General features: G+C 37.0%; 2 protein-coding genes across 2 annotated transcripts in view; one reads left to right on the top strand and one right to left on the bottom strand.

Moving 5' to 3' along the window:
* The window catches only part of LOC124605384 (TATA box-binding protein-associated factor RNA polymerase I subunit B), a 309,701-nt gene extending 295,757 nt beyond the window's left edge, over window positions 1–13,944 (bottom strand). Inside the window, exon 1 of the mRNA XM_047137024.1 lies at window positions 13,457–13,944. Within this exon, the coding sequence (XP_046992980.1) occupies window positions 13,457–13,555 (99 nt within the window). The 5' untranslated portion in view covers window positions 13,556–13,944. The remainder of the gene's footprint in view (window positions 1–13,456) is intronic.
* A 177-nt stretch (window positions 13,945–14,121) lies between these two features.
* The window catches only part of LOC124605454 (nucleolar protein 56), an 84,549-nt gene continuing 82,281 nt past the window's right edge, over window positions 14,122–16,389 (top strand). Inside the window, exon 1 of the mRNA XM_047137139.1 lies at window positions 14,122–14,256. Within this exon, the coding sequence (XP_046993095.1) occupies window positions 14,254–14,256 (3 nt within the window). The 5' untranslated portion in view covers window positions 14,122–14,253. The remainder of the gene's footprint in view (window positions 14,257–16,389) is intronic.

The raw sequence follows: 16,389 nt of genomic DNA, 5'->3' as shown, positions 1-16,389 counted from the left end.
AACCACAGAAACTTTAAATCAGGAGGACTGGAAAGGGCAAGCTCAATCTTCTCATATGTGAGATCAGTGCCTTTGCTATTATAGTGTGTCATTCGGTTGTTAACTATTGTACAACGTTCTTATTCACACACGATTTGCAGTAAATACCTACCTTATTGAAAATAGTTTTGCATGGTATCTTTGCATCTCTACATTACCGCCACATACCCTACAGACACCTGCTGGTAATATGGAATGAGTTTACAGGGTAATTCATCAAGCCCAGCTGAAGTTTTCAGTCCAAAAGAGAACAGTACGAATTACTTGTGATGTGAACTCAAAAACTGGGGATACCAACAACTGCTTCCCAATAAATGCATTCCTTAATGAAATTTGCCATAAATGATTTTTTTTTTTCAAACCTAGAGCTCAGTGCATGGAATCAGCACCATAAATAAGAATAATTTACACAAATAATTCAAGTTACTTAGTATAGCACAGAATGGTGTCCATTATAGTGGACTGCAAATATTCAGTAGTAGTCACTTCAACAAAGGAAAAATTCAGTAAATAATTTGTGTAGTTGCAAATTTTCATCTAGTGGTAGGAGGAGTACCATGAACAACATACTACAAATTGTGACTGGTGGAGGGAGAATGTCTGGGCAAGAGGGTTGTTTAATGTCACATTTTTACATTTTTCTTGAATAACTCAAAAGCTGAGGCTGCTAGCAAAAACATTTCCCAGTACAAAATTGAACCACATTAAATTTCCTACTAAAAAATGTCGTTTTCATTTTTTCTCTAGGACTAATACTTCATGCAATGCAGGAGACGTAAAAATCTTAGATTGTTAAAATAAAGTTTTTTAATGGTACAAAATAAATGTTTAATGTCAAATGATCTAAGAACTAACAGAAAATCTATACTGTTTATTATCAGCAAACATCTCAACAATGGAATTATCAGTGTGATCAACATCATCCTGCAGATCCAGTAACAGCACACCACTCATACACAGACCACGGTGCATGCAGTACATGAAGAAGCATGGAATGGCATCTGTACCATCCCCCACACCAAGTAGAACAGTGGCAAAATACATCTTCAGGTGCTAAGAGTAATGGTTGTCACTGGGATTCGAGTGATCCATCCTCATCACCGTTTGAGCCCCATTTCGCTGGGGGTACAAGGTGGCGTATTTATTAGCAATAACCAAACCACTGTAACAAGAAATGGGGCTGTGAAAAAAATATATATAAAAACAGTAAGGTAATAAAATTAATAAACCTGTAAATAAAACTCTAAAAGAGTATAGGTATGAAGCACCAGTGATTGGCGGCAGTGGGGCAAGGTCAGATCTTGGCTTTGCTGATGCTTTTCGAAGTAACTGATACTGTACTGGAGTTTATTCATATCTTGCTGATTTTCACTTGCTTAGTATATTTCTAGAAACATCTTTTCACCAGCACATGCCACATTCTCTGCAGATACTGAGAGGTTGGTGAAGATGCCAAATATACCACATTATAGTGACTTGTCTTCCATCACACTTTTATCCTGCACCCTCACTCATCACATCCACAGAACACAATTTATCCCTTAATAAGGATCTGCTGCACTTGGGCGATTTCATCTCAAATCATACACATCAATAGTGACGGTGTCACATCACTATTTCAAAGTTTACTGGAAAAAATGTATATATATATATGTTGAAGTTGCACATGATATCCCTCCAAAATTACAATATTTTGATTTTTTGTTAAAATGCTACAGACTTCTCTAAATGAGAGTACTAGTGAAAATGTCATAATGAAAGCAAAAATTGAAAAATTGTAATACAGAAAGTGATAGAGATCTGAATTTATTTTCAATAAATGCTTTATTCCCAATACTATGAGACGATTAATACACGCAAACTTCTGAGATTTTTTTAAATATTTTTTCGACAAACAAATATGAAAATTTGTAACTTTTTGTGAAATTCAAAATTATGTTTTGAGAATATGAATAGTCACATGATGTTAACCGTCTTTAGAAGGTGGAAGGGCTGCTAACTGTCAGCTATGACAGTAATCCATGAAATTCTTAAACTGTCAAAATATTTGTACATAAAGATGAAAGAATAAGAAATTTTTTGGTTACTGTTTCCTCCAAAACCCCAAAGTTAAATGTTCTAAAAATTTCATGGTACGTTGGTTGGTCACTGTACTTAGGAAACGAATAATCAGAATGGGCAATACTTGTCTGTACAAATGTGAGCAATTTTTTAGGTAGACCTAGCCCTACTCTCAAAAATCAAAAAATCATGGACACTTACATATTTAAATTGATCACTGATTTTAAGTAAATGTCATGCAAAACTGGTATTTCTGAATCAAAATAATTACTTTACAACATTATAAGTGAGTGGGAAAATGGTTGATAATTTTGTTCAAAAGCATTTTATAACAAAATCATATATAGAATATTTACACCCATTTTTCTTTTTATGATATTATTCACAAATTATTATCTTCTGTTATGATTTTACTTCTTCATGACTTTCCATTAATTAAAATTGCCTACAATGTAAAAATCAACATTGCACTGTTGAGAGTTCATTTGCTTTCTTCATGTTGTTCTCATTGAACTTGTATAGCCGAGCTGAATTTGAAGGCAGACAAGGATGATCCAACAAGAGCAGTACTTCGGAAACGGGAACGGCACATTGATCTTTTGATGATGGCCATCTGAAAACATTGGCAGGACCACAAGGAGTCATAAAGAGGACTGTTATATCTTGCAGCTCATGAGAGACACTCATTACCTGTCCCACCCACCACTGATTGCCATACACACAAGAAATGAAGTGGCTCACTACAAACATTTCTAATGTATACTGCATTTCTCACACAGTAACAGGCTGCATTCCACGGAGATCCATTCTTGCAATATATGTGCCACACCAGGATGCGACCCAGTAGTGACTTGATTGAAGTGCTACCAGAGGCTTCATAGCAGACCACTCTTCCCCCCCCCCCCCCAACCCCCTTTTTTTTAAGCAATGTACTTTTATTTAGAATTAAGAGTTTCACATGTTACTAATGTTGATACGGCGTGTACAAATCGAGTAGCATCTCTTACAGCATCAACAGCTTCATGCTGGAGATTAAATCTTGTTGCTAGGTGTTTATAGAGACCTCCTACCCCATCATATGTGCTTTTTCCATGATCTGTTGCTGAAAATAATTCCTGTGCTACAGCACTGACCAAGCTCATAAAGTTGAAAGCCGTTTTTAAAACGAGATGCTGCACCATCAGTCACATACACACGTTTAGGAAATGCATGGCCTCTAGATGCTATGTCATCAATTACCATGCTGACAGCATAGCATGCATGTGCGCTGTCATGAATGAGATCATCACTGACAATAGCAAAACAGTGTGATGTTCCAAGGAAGTAAACAACACATGTGAATATTCATACCTGTGATGTGTGCCAGTGGTAACTTTGAATTTTGATCTGCACAGCAAGAGGCCAGTACTCAGCAAAGTTACAATGAAGAGCTAATGTGTCAGTATTCTGGGATGTGGAGGATATTATTTCTGCTATGGCCTGTCTGAATCTTCTATGTGTGTTGGTGAGCTATTCCTTTCAGGACCCATTGCCTAACCTCTGCAATAAAATTCTCTGGCTCTTCTGTCTTCTTCAGCAACTCTCCTCCCTCCCACAATGCATACATTGTGTCATTGTCAGTATCCTGAAGGTATAATACTTCAACAGTCATCACTTCAGCACCAAGATACATTGCACATCCCTACAACCGACATTTATTTTGCAGCTCTTGACATATACACAAAAGCATCAGGTCCACCTATTGTGTACTTCTTTCCTGTTACAGTGCTTATGGTGAAACAGTTTCAAAAAAGTACAATAAATGCATATGCACACTTCCTTCACTAGCTGTCATTTTACCTATTTTGGTTGTAAGGAGTAGAATTTTGCGAGACCAATTTTTATTTAAATTTGGATTCTCCATTTTCTTTAGGAGATATGCTTCCCCTATTGATCTTGTGTCATATCTTTTTACCTTTTTAACTTTTTTGCAATTTTTCACAACAGAGATAATATCAGCCTGGTTAGGACTTTGCCTGCTGCAATCTTTGTCATTGTTTAGGTAATATTCCACAGCAACAATAAGTATATCATCTTGAAACGGATGCCCACAGTATGACTCTGGGCATGCCCGAATACCTTTCTCATTCTTTATTTTATGAGCTTTTGAAACCAAATAATGTGATGAAATGGATATGTATTTCTGTATCCACTGCTTAGAGTAGCTACCTGGCATCAAAACCTGCCCAGCTAGCCGCGCAGTCTAATGCACTGCCTCCCAGGCAGGAAGGTGCACCAATCCCCGGCACGAATCCGCTAGGCGGATTAGTGTCGAGGTCCGATGTGTCAGCGAGTCTGTGGATGGTTTTAAGGCAGTTTTCCATCTATCTCGGTGAAACCACACACCACATTTCATGCATATAACACTATCTTCAAATTCTGCATCAAATGCATCTACATTATACACTTCACAAAGTTTTTAAGACTTTGCGTGTGTAAAGCTTATTTCAATTTCTTCCACTTTTCTTTTTACATACTGTTTACTTCTTGTGCTTCTTACCTTTCCTATACATTTAAGGTGGGATATAGTAGGGGCTACAGCAGAAATGCTAACATTCAATGCATCAACAACTTCACACCCAGGAGGATAAACATCTGCTCTGTCTCCTTCAGTTTCACAAGCAGGTGATGGTGATCATTCAGGTGAGTTGTCACTAAATTTCTTCTTTTTTGAGTGTAGCAATTCTTGCACATGGATGTGATGCTAATATTGTTACCTGAGGACCAAGATATGTCTGCAATACCTCTGACAGGTTTTCAACATCTGTGAAGTGTTTTTCACTTACCTTAAACACCACCTTCTTGTGTCTTCATTCATCATCCACACACCTCACTCTTTCACTACTGTATTTCCTCACCAGTGTGCGATTTGCAGGGGGGGATTTCTCCCCCTCTGCATCAGACCATCCCCACCTCTGGTTTTATTTTATGCATCCCAACCTGGGATGTTTATTTCCCACGAACTGTAGTAAAACTTTACGTATAATTTAAATTTGTGGAGCTGAACACTGAAAGCTTTTAATAAGTCTTACTATTAATACTATTAATATGTTTCAGTTTTCTATCATCAGAATAACTACAACTTTCCACAAACGTGCCTCTACTTTTTGAATTCCCCACGTATATCTGTAGCCGTATGTAGATGATTTTGTAAATAAGCTTTACCTATAATGTACTTTTAAAGATATAACAAGGGATGGCTTTTCTGATAGTTCATACGCGTCTATAGTGAGTTTCGGCATTAACATCTATTTATAAATAGCTGTTTAACCATACATAACACCACAGTCCAAGCTAGTAACATATATAATTCTACTAAACTCCTAAGACATCCCCCCCACTGGTAAAAGCACCAATCGCACCCTGTTCCTCACTGACACTGTATCTAACAAAAAGTTCAAACCAAACACAAAACTCAATGCAGAAAGGTTTATGTACAAGTTCTCACTTGTTTGTTATAAACAGAAGACATTTTACAACAGGAATCCAGTGATGTGAAATATGTAGGACACTGAAAATTTTTTAACACTTCACACAGAAAAATATTGCACTGACTACTAACATATTAACCAAAAAATATTTTGTGTAATTCTCAAAAGTTTTCAGATGGGGTTTTTGGAGTAAACAATTGGCAAAAACTCTAAAAAAAATGCAATTTTTTTTTTACAGTAATAAATATTTACATCATACAGATAGCTAGAGCAGAGAAGATACTGTTTAAAACTACATCAGTAGTATCTGATAATATGATGGAAAAGATAGTGTTCTCTGACTTTCCAAACTAGAAAAAAAAATATAAGTGGAAAAATTAACTTAAATCTCGTATTTTTATCTTAAATTTGTAAGTTAAAGAAAGCCCCTAGGGGTGCGGGAGCCAACTAAATTTCAACACACTAACAGGGACCTTTAACACAAATCAACTACCAGGTCTCCACTATTTCTGGTTTATTAGTTACATTTTTTTTTCTTTTCTTTCTCTACTGTTTAAAAGTTATTTACAAAATACACATTTTTAAAAAGTCCATACCATTTACAAAAATTAAGATAAAAGGTCAATCCATATGAAGTGGTCCAGTAATGGTTGCTAGATCACTTTTAAATATTTTAATTTTTTTATATGTGATTGTCCTATATATCTTGCACCTTTACTGGATGGTGGCCATTTTTGTTTGTAGGCGCACGATGATTTTTCAGTCCAGAGACATTGGCAAAAATTTGAATATCTCTGCACTGGGTTAAGTTACAACATTGCAGTTGCCATGATTGTTTTTAGGAAAGGTCCTCTACAACATTGTCTATTACACAAAATACCCTAAATTGAAAAAATACCAGTCAAAATGACTGGTGTGAATGTAGAATGTGATATGTGCTTTGTTCTGTGCATTATTTGTAATTAATTTTGAGAGATTAACTGGAATGCAATAACATGGATGAACAGTGCTCCGTTGGACAGATACTAAGTGAAGTGTGTCACAAAACTGTGTGTGTGTGTGTGTGTGTGTGTGTGTGTGTATAGTTTGAGGTTTTCGAGAGCTAAACAGCATGGATCACAAAACAGATTTCGGTTCAGTTTCAAAAAACTTAAAAATGTCAATGGCTTTGATGAGGTTAGACAAACTTTGTTTAAATTTTGAGTAAGTTCTTCTGTAACATCAGGGTGTGAGTATCATGAGAAGAAATATATTCTGAAATACAACCACATTTTTGGCAGAAGTTGTGAATCCAGAACCAGAATCATGTAACCTTGTTAATATGACATGTATATTCCTAATGAGGAAGCTGGTAGCATATTGGATTTTGATTGTTCCAAGTTAGATGTATCTCCTGCTTCGAAAATAATAAAATTAAGTAGCAGAGAAAGAAAAGCAGCTATTGAAAATAAGGTACAACAAATTTCAGACAAAATTAGAAAAGACTTGGAATCTTGCTATAATAATACAGACACCAATGTTATTTCTAAAGAAGAAAACCTACCACCAGCGTCATCTGACTCTCAATATTTGAGCTTAATAGAGAAATTAAAAATTAAATGTTCAGTGACATCTAAAGAGGAAAAAGTTAAGATTTTAAGTTTGCTTCCTGACTCATGGTCAAGAGAAAAAAATAGTTCATGAATTCAACGTTTCTCGTCGTTTCATTAAACTAACCCGAAAATTAGCGAAAGAGCAAGGCATTTTTCCAGTTTTAGGTAAGAAGAAAGGAGTAGGTGTAAATGAAGAAACAATTAAAAAGATCCAGCAGTTTTTTGAAGATGATGAAAACAGTAGAATGTGCCCAGGTTACAAAAGATAGCAAAAGAGCTGTTATAAATGGAGTTAAAGTAACAAAGCAGAAACAACTAGTGCTGTCAAATTTAAATGAGCTTTATGTAGCTTTCAAAAATTCTCATGCTGAATGCAAAATTGGAACGTCAAAATTTTGTGACTTCCTCCCTAAGTGGTGTATTTTGACTGGATCCTCAGGGACACACTCCATATGTTTTTGTTTATATCACCAAAATGTGAAACTGATGATTGCAGATGCAAAACTCAGTGATCTTAACTACAAAGAGTTACTAGATTTAATGGTCTGTAACACTAACACTTATGACTGCATGATGAGTTTGTGTAATAAATGCCCTGGTGCGGAAACTGTTATTGAACTGTTTCACAAATATGAGGGGGAAATGCCAGACAGTATTACCTTCAAACAGTAAATCTCAGGAAGAGTACATGGAATCTTTAATTGATAACTTACAAAAACTCAAAAGTTACCGCTATGTTTCTAGAATCCAAAGTAAGTTCTTGAAGAACAAAAAAGCATAACTTCATGAAACTGAATGCATAGTGATAGCTGATTTGGCAGAAAATTTTACATTTGTGATTCAGGATGCAATACAAGGGTACGACTGGGTCAATGACCAGGCAACAGTGTATCCATTTACTCTCTACATGAGAAAGATGAAGTTTGCAGTTCTTCAATTTGAACTCTAAGTGACTACTTGGAGCACAACACTTTGGCTGTACATGTGTTTCAAAAGTATGTAATAAATTACATAAAAGAAAATTTTCCAAAGGTTGAGAAGTTGGTATACTTTTCAGACGGAAGTGGTAGTCAGTGTAAGATCAAACAGAATTTTTCAAATCTGTGCAACCACAAAGTAGACTTTGGGTTGGAGGCTGAATGGCACTTTTTTGCATCTTGCCATGGTAAAAATGCATGTGATGTAGTAGGACGTACAACAAAGCATGAAGTACATAAAGCCAGCCTACAAAGACCAACCACAAATCAAATTCTCACAGTACAGAACATGTATGTCTTTTACAAGGATGATATTAAAGACCTTACCTATTTTCTGATCGAGAAAGAAGAAGTGGTTCTGCATATGAAAACAACACTTCAAACCAGATTTGAAACCTGTAAAGAAATAAAAGGAACAAGGCTTTTCCACGAATTGCTTGGCATTGCAGAAAACTTAGTTCGATGCTATGTAACATCAGAAACTGAAATTTAAGAGGATCATTGTGCCAGTAAAATTACATCTCTGTCTTTAATGTTGAATGACATAGTGGCATGTGTGTGTGATGGACAGTGGTGGCTTGCAGAGGTTGAAAGAATAAGTTTGGAAAACAATGATGTTTTTGTGCATTTTTACCACCCTGCTGGCCCAAGAACATTATTCAATAAATGTACTAGCGACAAAGTTTGGATACCAATGAAAAATGTTTTAAGGAAACTTTCAGTGCTTGAACTTACCACACCAACTGGGAGGTCTTATTCTATATGACAGAAGCTGTATGAAGAAATAAGTGTTCTTAACATTCACCAGCAGGTTCATGAACAGTCGCATCTCTAAGGATATCACAACAATATAAATGTTAATTTCCATTATGTATCCACTTTTTGCATATAATTCAGTACCTTACTTCAATAATAATTGATTATGTCCCGCTAATATCATCACACATTAAAAGGCAACAGCCATAAGATCAGTTGTAGAGTAATGTGAATCATCTCCTAATTTTCAAAAATGCATATCTTTGTTCACAGTCAGATATCAATGTTGAAATTTTTACAGTACGTTGCTATCATATAGGTGTACAAACAGTGCAAAAATCATATTTTTATATTCAGTCCCACCTGAGATAACTAACCCCAAACTTTACAAAAAAAAGAAAATTTTCAAATTTCAAAAATTCATAAAAAATTAAGGAAATATTTGTAAGTGTTCTTGTTCTATATGTGGCCAGTAGTGTATGATATCTAAATATAGGAAAAAATAGACTCTCCTAAACCACTGCTTGTTTGTTGTTTTTGGGCGTAATAAGTGGATTTTTGAAAATTTGGATACCAAACTTTGGAGGTCATTTTGACTGGTTATTTTTCAATTTAGGGCATTTTGTGTAATAGAAAATGCTGTAGAGGACACTTTTCTAAAAACAATCACATCAACTGCAATGTTGTAACTTAACCCAATGCAGTGGTATTCTAATTTTCGCTAATGTCTCCAGACTGAAAAATCATCATGCACCTACAAATAAAAATAGCCATCATCCAGTAAAGGTGCAAGATAAATTATTTTAAAAAAATGTTTTGCACTTGGAAATATGGAAGCGTCTGATTCCGCCTGTCTGCTTTGACACATGACATCACAAATATGGCGGAAACGACCATAAACCACGATTCCAATATGGCGCATATAAAGTCGTTACGTACTCATTATGAGGGCGAAAATACATAGAAAAACAAAGACACACACGTTCCACAAAAAGCCTAATGACACTAACGGCGCAAGCGTGGGAAATAGGCGGTTTTTGGGTGGGGACAAACTAAATACAAACAAATTTAGACACCCACCCCCATACAAAACCACGCAAAATGACGAAAAAAACCGACATCACAAAACTCCCCAAATACCACTAAACACAATATCATCTGGAATCGGACACTTCCCTTGACCTATATAGCTCAACAGCAGCTCCCAATTCCATAAATTGGGACCTAACACTTCCCTTGACCTGTTGTTGTTGTTGTGGTCTTCAGTCCTGAGACTGGTTTGATGCAGCTCTCCATGCTACCCTATCCTGTGCAAGTTTCTTCATCTCTCAGTACTTACTGCAACCTACATCCTTCTGAATCTGCTTAGTGTATTCATCTCTTGGTCTCCCTGTACGATTTTTACCCTCCACGCTGCCCTCCAATGCTAAATTTATGATCCCTTGATGCCTCAGAACATGTCCTACCAACCGGTCCCTTCTTCCTGTCAAGTTGTGTCACAAACTCCTCTTCTCCCCAATTCTGTTCAATACCTCCTCATTAGTTATGTGATCTACCCATCTTCCCTTGACCTATATAGCTCAAAAACATCTCCAGATAGCAATACCAACAGCCACACATTGGGATCGAACACTTCCCTTGACCTGTTATCCTTACGACATTTCCACATACAGCTGTCCCTGGTCCAAGACACAGGAACTTTGAGTAAGCCTCATTTCTTCACGACATACTAAACACTTCACGACTTCACCAAAAAATCTGAATAGTTGAAGAAATTTTATTAGAGACAACGCACTGTCCCCCATCATAGCCGACAACCGAAAACTGTTGACCCTGTCAGTCATATCCATACCTACCAAAGAAATAAAAAAAGAAATGTCCCAAAATTCACACACGACGCCACACTCGCAAACTAAACCAAAAACATCACCTAACACACCACCAGAGAGCACCACCAATCGCATCAAAACGACACCTACAAACACACCACACTCACAAACTAAATTCCGCACCGACGTGACGTCACACACCACAACAGCCTTATGTCACGGGTCAAAGCCGACGGGTGTTTTGCACTTCTCAAATATAGGACAATCACATACCAAAAAATTAAAATATTTAAAAATTTTCAAGCAACCAACTTAATTTTTATTGGACCACTTCATTTGAATTGACCCTAAAACAAAAATACTTTCTTAACACATATGATATAAAGGTCTAATATACATCATTTCCAGAGAAATTCATGATTACAAGTTGACATGACCTGTACGATTTGAAATGAAATCACCCACTTAGATGTGGTGCAGACATTTAACATTTGGTCTAAATCCACCAATAAACATTACTTTAATACCATTAAAACACCACTTTTAGTAAGCTGCAATTTTTCAACCCCACACTACTATGCTCAGTCCCCGCCAGTCAAGATTTTTATTATGTTCTTCATGGCACTCCTTCCTACCACTAAAGCAAAATTGGAGGCTATACAATTAATTTCCCCTATATTCCACCTTTTTAGGTCTTCTACTGACTGGTCTACAACCTGCAATCAGTCGCAAAAATTTTAGCAACTGATAAAGTTCAAAGAAGCCTATGGGGTTTAATAGTGGCCAACACCTTCTACTCCACTGATGGGTTTTTCCATAGAACCAATTGATGTCTATACCCTCAACAAACAAACTTCTAGTCACTCCTTGCAAAGAACATACTTACACTCTGGAGCAGTGTAACTGGCTTTGAACTGGTGTCACGTTACACTCAAGTGTGGCAGAAAAGTGATGTATATAAGCCAGTCAATTGTATGAAATCAGTGCAGTAAGGTAGGTAAATATGGAGATGTAACACAATTGCAGAAAGGAGATTTATCATGTTTGGATATGCCCATAACCACACACTGAATAAAGTTACTACTTGATTTGTTGGTGAATCAACACAGGTTGTTCAACGTTGCTAAAAGGAATGGTGTATAACCCACAACCATGTTACACAGGGTAAAAATGGTAGTCGTAAAGAGGGATCGAATATGAATGTCGCACCCAATCAACATGGCACCCACAAAACACAGCACAGCTTCAAAGTGCCAAACAACACAGTAACTGGAGATTAGCTGTCTGGTGGCATGTTTTAAGGTCTGACAAGTCTTGATTTTGCCTCTTTTCAATTTATATAAGGTGTCAGACACACTGATGGACCAATTAAGCATTCATCACACAATGCATCCGCAGTGTAGTTTGGGACTGATGACCCTATAGTTTGGTAATTTCCCTCCGAACCAACCAGTGTAGTTCAGGCCAGGCCAGGCGGTTCTGTGATGTTTTGAGGGAGTCTTCCATTCAATAACATAGGTCTGCTCGTCCACATTATTGGGATTGTGGATCAGGAAGCTTATTTCAACTTTCTCAATGACCAAGTGTAGTCCTTTCTAACTACAGCATCCTGACAACTCCCATCTTCCAAGATGACTATAGCCATTTACACATGGTGACACACATTTCCCTGCTCTGGTGGTGGTGGTTAGTGTTTAACGTACCGTCGACAATGAGGTCATTAGAGACGGAGCGCAAGCTCGGGTTAGGGAAGGATTGGGAAGGAAACTGGCCGTGCCCTTTCAAAGGAACCATCTCGGCATTCGCCTGAAACGATTTAGGGAAATCACGGAAAACCTAAATCAGGATGGCCGGAGACGGGATTGAACCGTCGTCCTCCCGAATGCGAGTCCAGTGTGCGAACCACTGCGCCACCTCGCTCGGTTCCCTGCTCTGTTTACCTCTCAGGCATCCTAGTGCACCTTAATCTATCCAATAAATCACCTGGGGTTTGTGCCATAGAATGTAGTCTGGGATTATTCAGAACAGTGAATGAAACATAGCAATCAAAATCATTACAAACTGGTAGCTTTACAGGATATAACCATCACAAACGAGTGGCTTCAGTTGAGAAACTTGGGGTCACTCTGCGTAACTGAACTGACGCCACTATCGAGACCATAGGTGGTGTTTCATGCTATTAATATGATTTATTTTTTGGACAGTGTGATTATTATTACTATCAAATAATATGAGAGTTGCATAAAATGTTATTACTATTTAATTCAGTGCTGTAATGAAATCTTTGAAAATAAATACTGTGATTGGTATCTTTTTTGTGATGACTGGTTACAACAGCACAAGATTTATCTTACGTGGGTACTGTACCTCGGTGGGTTTACATTTACGTTTTTCTGAAAGGTTTGGTATTACCTCTTAGAAGGAAACATCTTTAAGATTTTTTTTCCATATGTATGCGGGCCATTCCACTTAGGAAATAGGAGAAGTATGTTTTTTCTTTATTTTTTATTTTTTTTAAATGTGATTTATCAGACGTTAAATGTGGTTTTATGGGATGATTAGTTTACCTAATGGCCAGCACTTATTCTAATTTCCATAATATACACTCATTAATGTTACTCGAATATATATTAGGTTTCAACTAGGCCTATGTAAGAAAATCAAGACTGTTGTTTTTTATTTGAATGGAAATGGAAGTGTTAACTACTTAAAAGTCTTCGAGCAATCTTTACCTGAGACTGAGTATGACATTCGCTGCAGTAATAAAAACCAGCTTCTACACAATAGTCAGTCCCCCCGCACACAGCACACGCAGGACGATTGTCAGTCATTATGATGATTTTTGATCTAACTAACGGCCGAAACTTTCATGAAAATAGATGCTTACAGGCATTGCGACCCAATAATAGAAATGACAGGGCGCAATACACATTTTAGCTCGTGTGTTGTTATAGGTTACTTGAAAAACCGGCATAAACTTCACTTAAAAGTTTACTAAACTTTTCGTCACTGCCCAATAATAGAAATGACAGGGCGCAATACATATTTTAACTCGTATGTTGTTGTAGGTTATTTAAAAAGCCAGCATAAACTTCATTTAAAGCTTAAACTTTCCGAAACCGTCCAACACGATCCAACATCGCTATTTTTCCACGCGCACACACGCTTTTACTTCAAAGATATTACTGAAATACATCAATAAAATCTATGTCAGATTTGTGTCATTTTGCAGAAATGGAGTGTTTACCACAGTCTGTATTTACACCAGTTTTTGTGAGGCAAGGAACCGCATGAGGTAAAGAGTTACAACTGTATGCAATAGTTAATTTCCCTTCCACATATATTTTTAGTTTTATTTTTAATTTGAACCAAAGATATTAAATTCATTATGCTGATGCTCCAAAGATGCACAAATTTGTTTAAGGTGGACGCATCACGCATGTTTGGTGCATACATTACAGCGTGTGTGAAATAAACTGGAGAAGGCGTGAAGATTAAACGTGAAGACTGGTACACGGGAGTGTGCACAATGGTAATTTTTTCAACCTGACGTTATATATTAATTTGAGTAAATATAGGAGACAAGGAAGTGTATTTTGTTATGATTTGTATTGTGTTATGTTTTTCCAATTCTGTGTGATTTAACCCTTATAGTGGGAGGCAGAAGACAAGGTACTGATGAAAGTGAAGTTGTTAAGTCAGTCGTGAGTCTTAGTTGGATGGCTCCATCGGTAGAGCATTTGGCAGGGAGAGCAAAAGTTCAGTGTTCGATTCCCAGTCCAGCACACAGTTTTAGTTGCCAGGAAGTTTCAGTATCTGCACTGACAAGTAGATGGTAGCGTATACATGGAGGTCGGTGTTCTATTACGTATGTGCATTGTTTGCCGGCGTATACATGGAGGTCGGTGTTCTATTACGTATGTGCAGTGTTTGCCTTAGTTCAAACTGTATGTGTAGCATATACTGAAGTTGACGAAATGTGCTTGGATCCTTGTTTTTCAAAGAATTATAGAGAAACTTTACGGTCTCTCTCTCTCTCTCTCTCTCTCTCTCTCTCTCTCTCTCTCTCTCTCTCTCTCTCTCTCTCTCTCTCTTCCCCCCCCCCCTCCCCCCTTCCCTCAATTCTGTCATTTATGGAAGTGTAAATCTTACATATCCCTTCATTCTTCTCTCTCATCATTCCCCAAGTGGAAAGAACATAGGTCTTGGAAAACCTTATGCCTCAAATGGTCTAGAATGTGGTATTGGACCACTCCGCCCTTGAATTCTTGGTTATGATGACAGCTAATCTGTAACATAGTCCAATGTCTAGGGTATGTTATGAATTGATGCCTTATTATGCCAAATAAAATTTGTGGCAGATGAACCTGTGCCGGAGTCTCATATTTTCGGCACATACTTTAACGAACTTTGCCATATTTAAAGCAGTTTTTATCATAAAAATTAAAACCGTTACGTATATGCAGAAAAAGTATCCTATGTTAGATGATGGGTATCTTTTTTTCATTGTATGTTCAGGAACTACAAAAAAGATAGAGGTCATACATAATGTTTCCCAAAATTGTCAGTCGGCTCTTTTAGTTCATATTTCAAGATGTTAGCTTCATATCTCAATTGGATGTTTCATTGCCAATATATTGTCTTCCTAACTTGTTGTCCTATAAATAATATTCATGATTAAACAACCAAGTCATATACCTAAGAGCATTTCACAATACTGGTTGTATTAGGCCAACTAATATCAGGTATTGTTTATATGTTATGCATATTAAGTTTCTGTGATTAACTTGTCTTTTGCTAACTTATGCCTTAACACATTCTGTATTACTGAAGGTTCTGCTGCAGAAAAGATCTGCAGGATGCGATGAATGATTGAATGAATGCACAGTTAAAAATCAATTTGTAATTTTATCTGAGACCACTTATAATTCTGTCCATTCTGTTGTAAGTTTCTGTGGTTTGTGTGTATCATCCCATGTTTGTTGATCCATTTGGTACACTGTCACCTGGTAAAATGATAAACATATAAGCCATGTAGTGGAGTATTAAAAGTAGGCCTCTAATACAAATTAATCCTCAAAGGTCCAGAGAAATAAGATTGCATTTCATATGTGCAGCCCTATTTTTGAAGGCCCAGCAAGACATTCTATTATTAGATCAGAAACAACACTAGTTACGTGTACAGCTCTTTGTGGAGTAGTTGTATTACTGTAATTTGCAAGCCACTGTATGATCCAGCCATGTTGGAAGCTAACTGTTACCATTTATTTATGGAAGGTCTGTGGTAGTAGTGACTGTGTGCAGGCAACAGTGCATAGCATTCACGTAAGAGAAGGGTATGTTCATACAACACTTTGTGAAAGCAAGTTCTTTGTGTAAAACAACACTTTCGCGGTAACTTAATATGTATTATTTGAAGAAGTTTGTTCTGTTTTGAAGTATCTCCTTACATAACAGCAGTCTGCTCTTACACATTCACAGTGGCACATTACAGGCCTCAGATAAAAACTGATGTGCCATTTAAAAGTTAGACAGTCAAGAAAGTGTTAAGTGATTATTACACCTGTAACACCCACCCTCTGTAGCAGAGGTTGCTAATGCATGCCTTTATGGTAGCACTTGACCTGAAGGTACACTCTTTGAATCCTGTTGGTGGAACATTTTA

The sequence above is a fragment of the Schistocerca americana genome, chromosome 3 (genome assembly GCF_021461395.2).
Source record: "Schistocerca americana isolate TAMUIC-IGC-003095 chromosome 3, iqSchAmer2.1, whole genome shotgun sequence".
NCBI lineage: Eukaryota > Metazoa > Arthropoda > Insecta > Orthoptera > Acrididae > Schistocerca > Schistocerca americana.
Note: the sequence above shows the minus strand (reverse complement) of the source record. Positions and strands in the feature narration are given on the sequence as shown.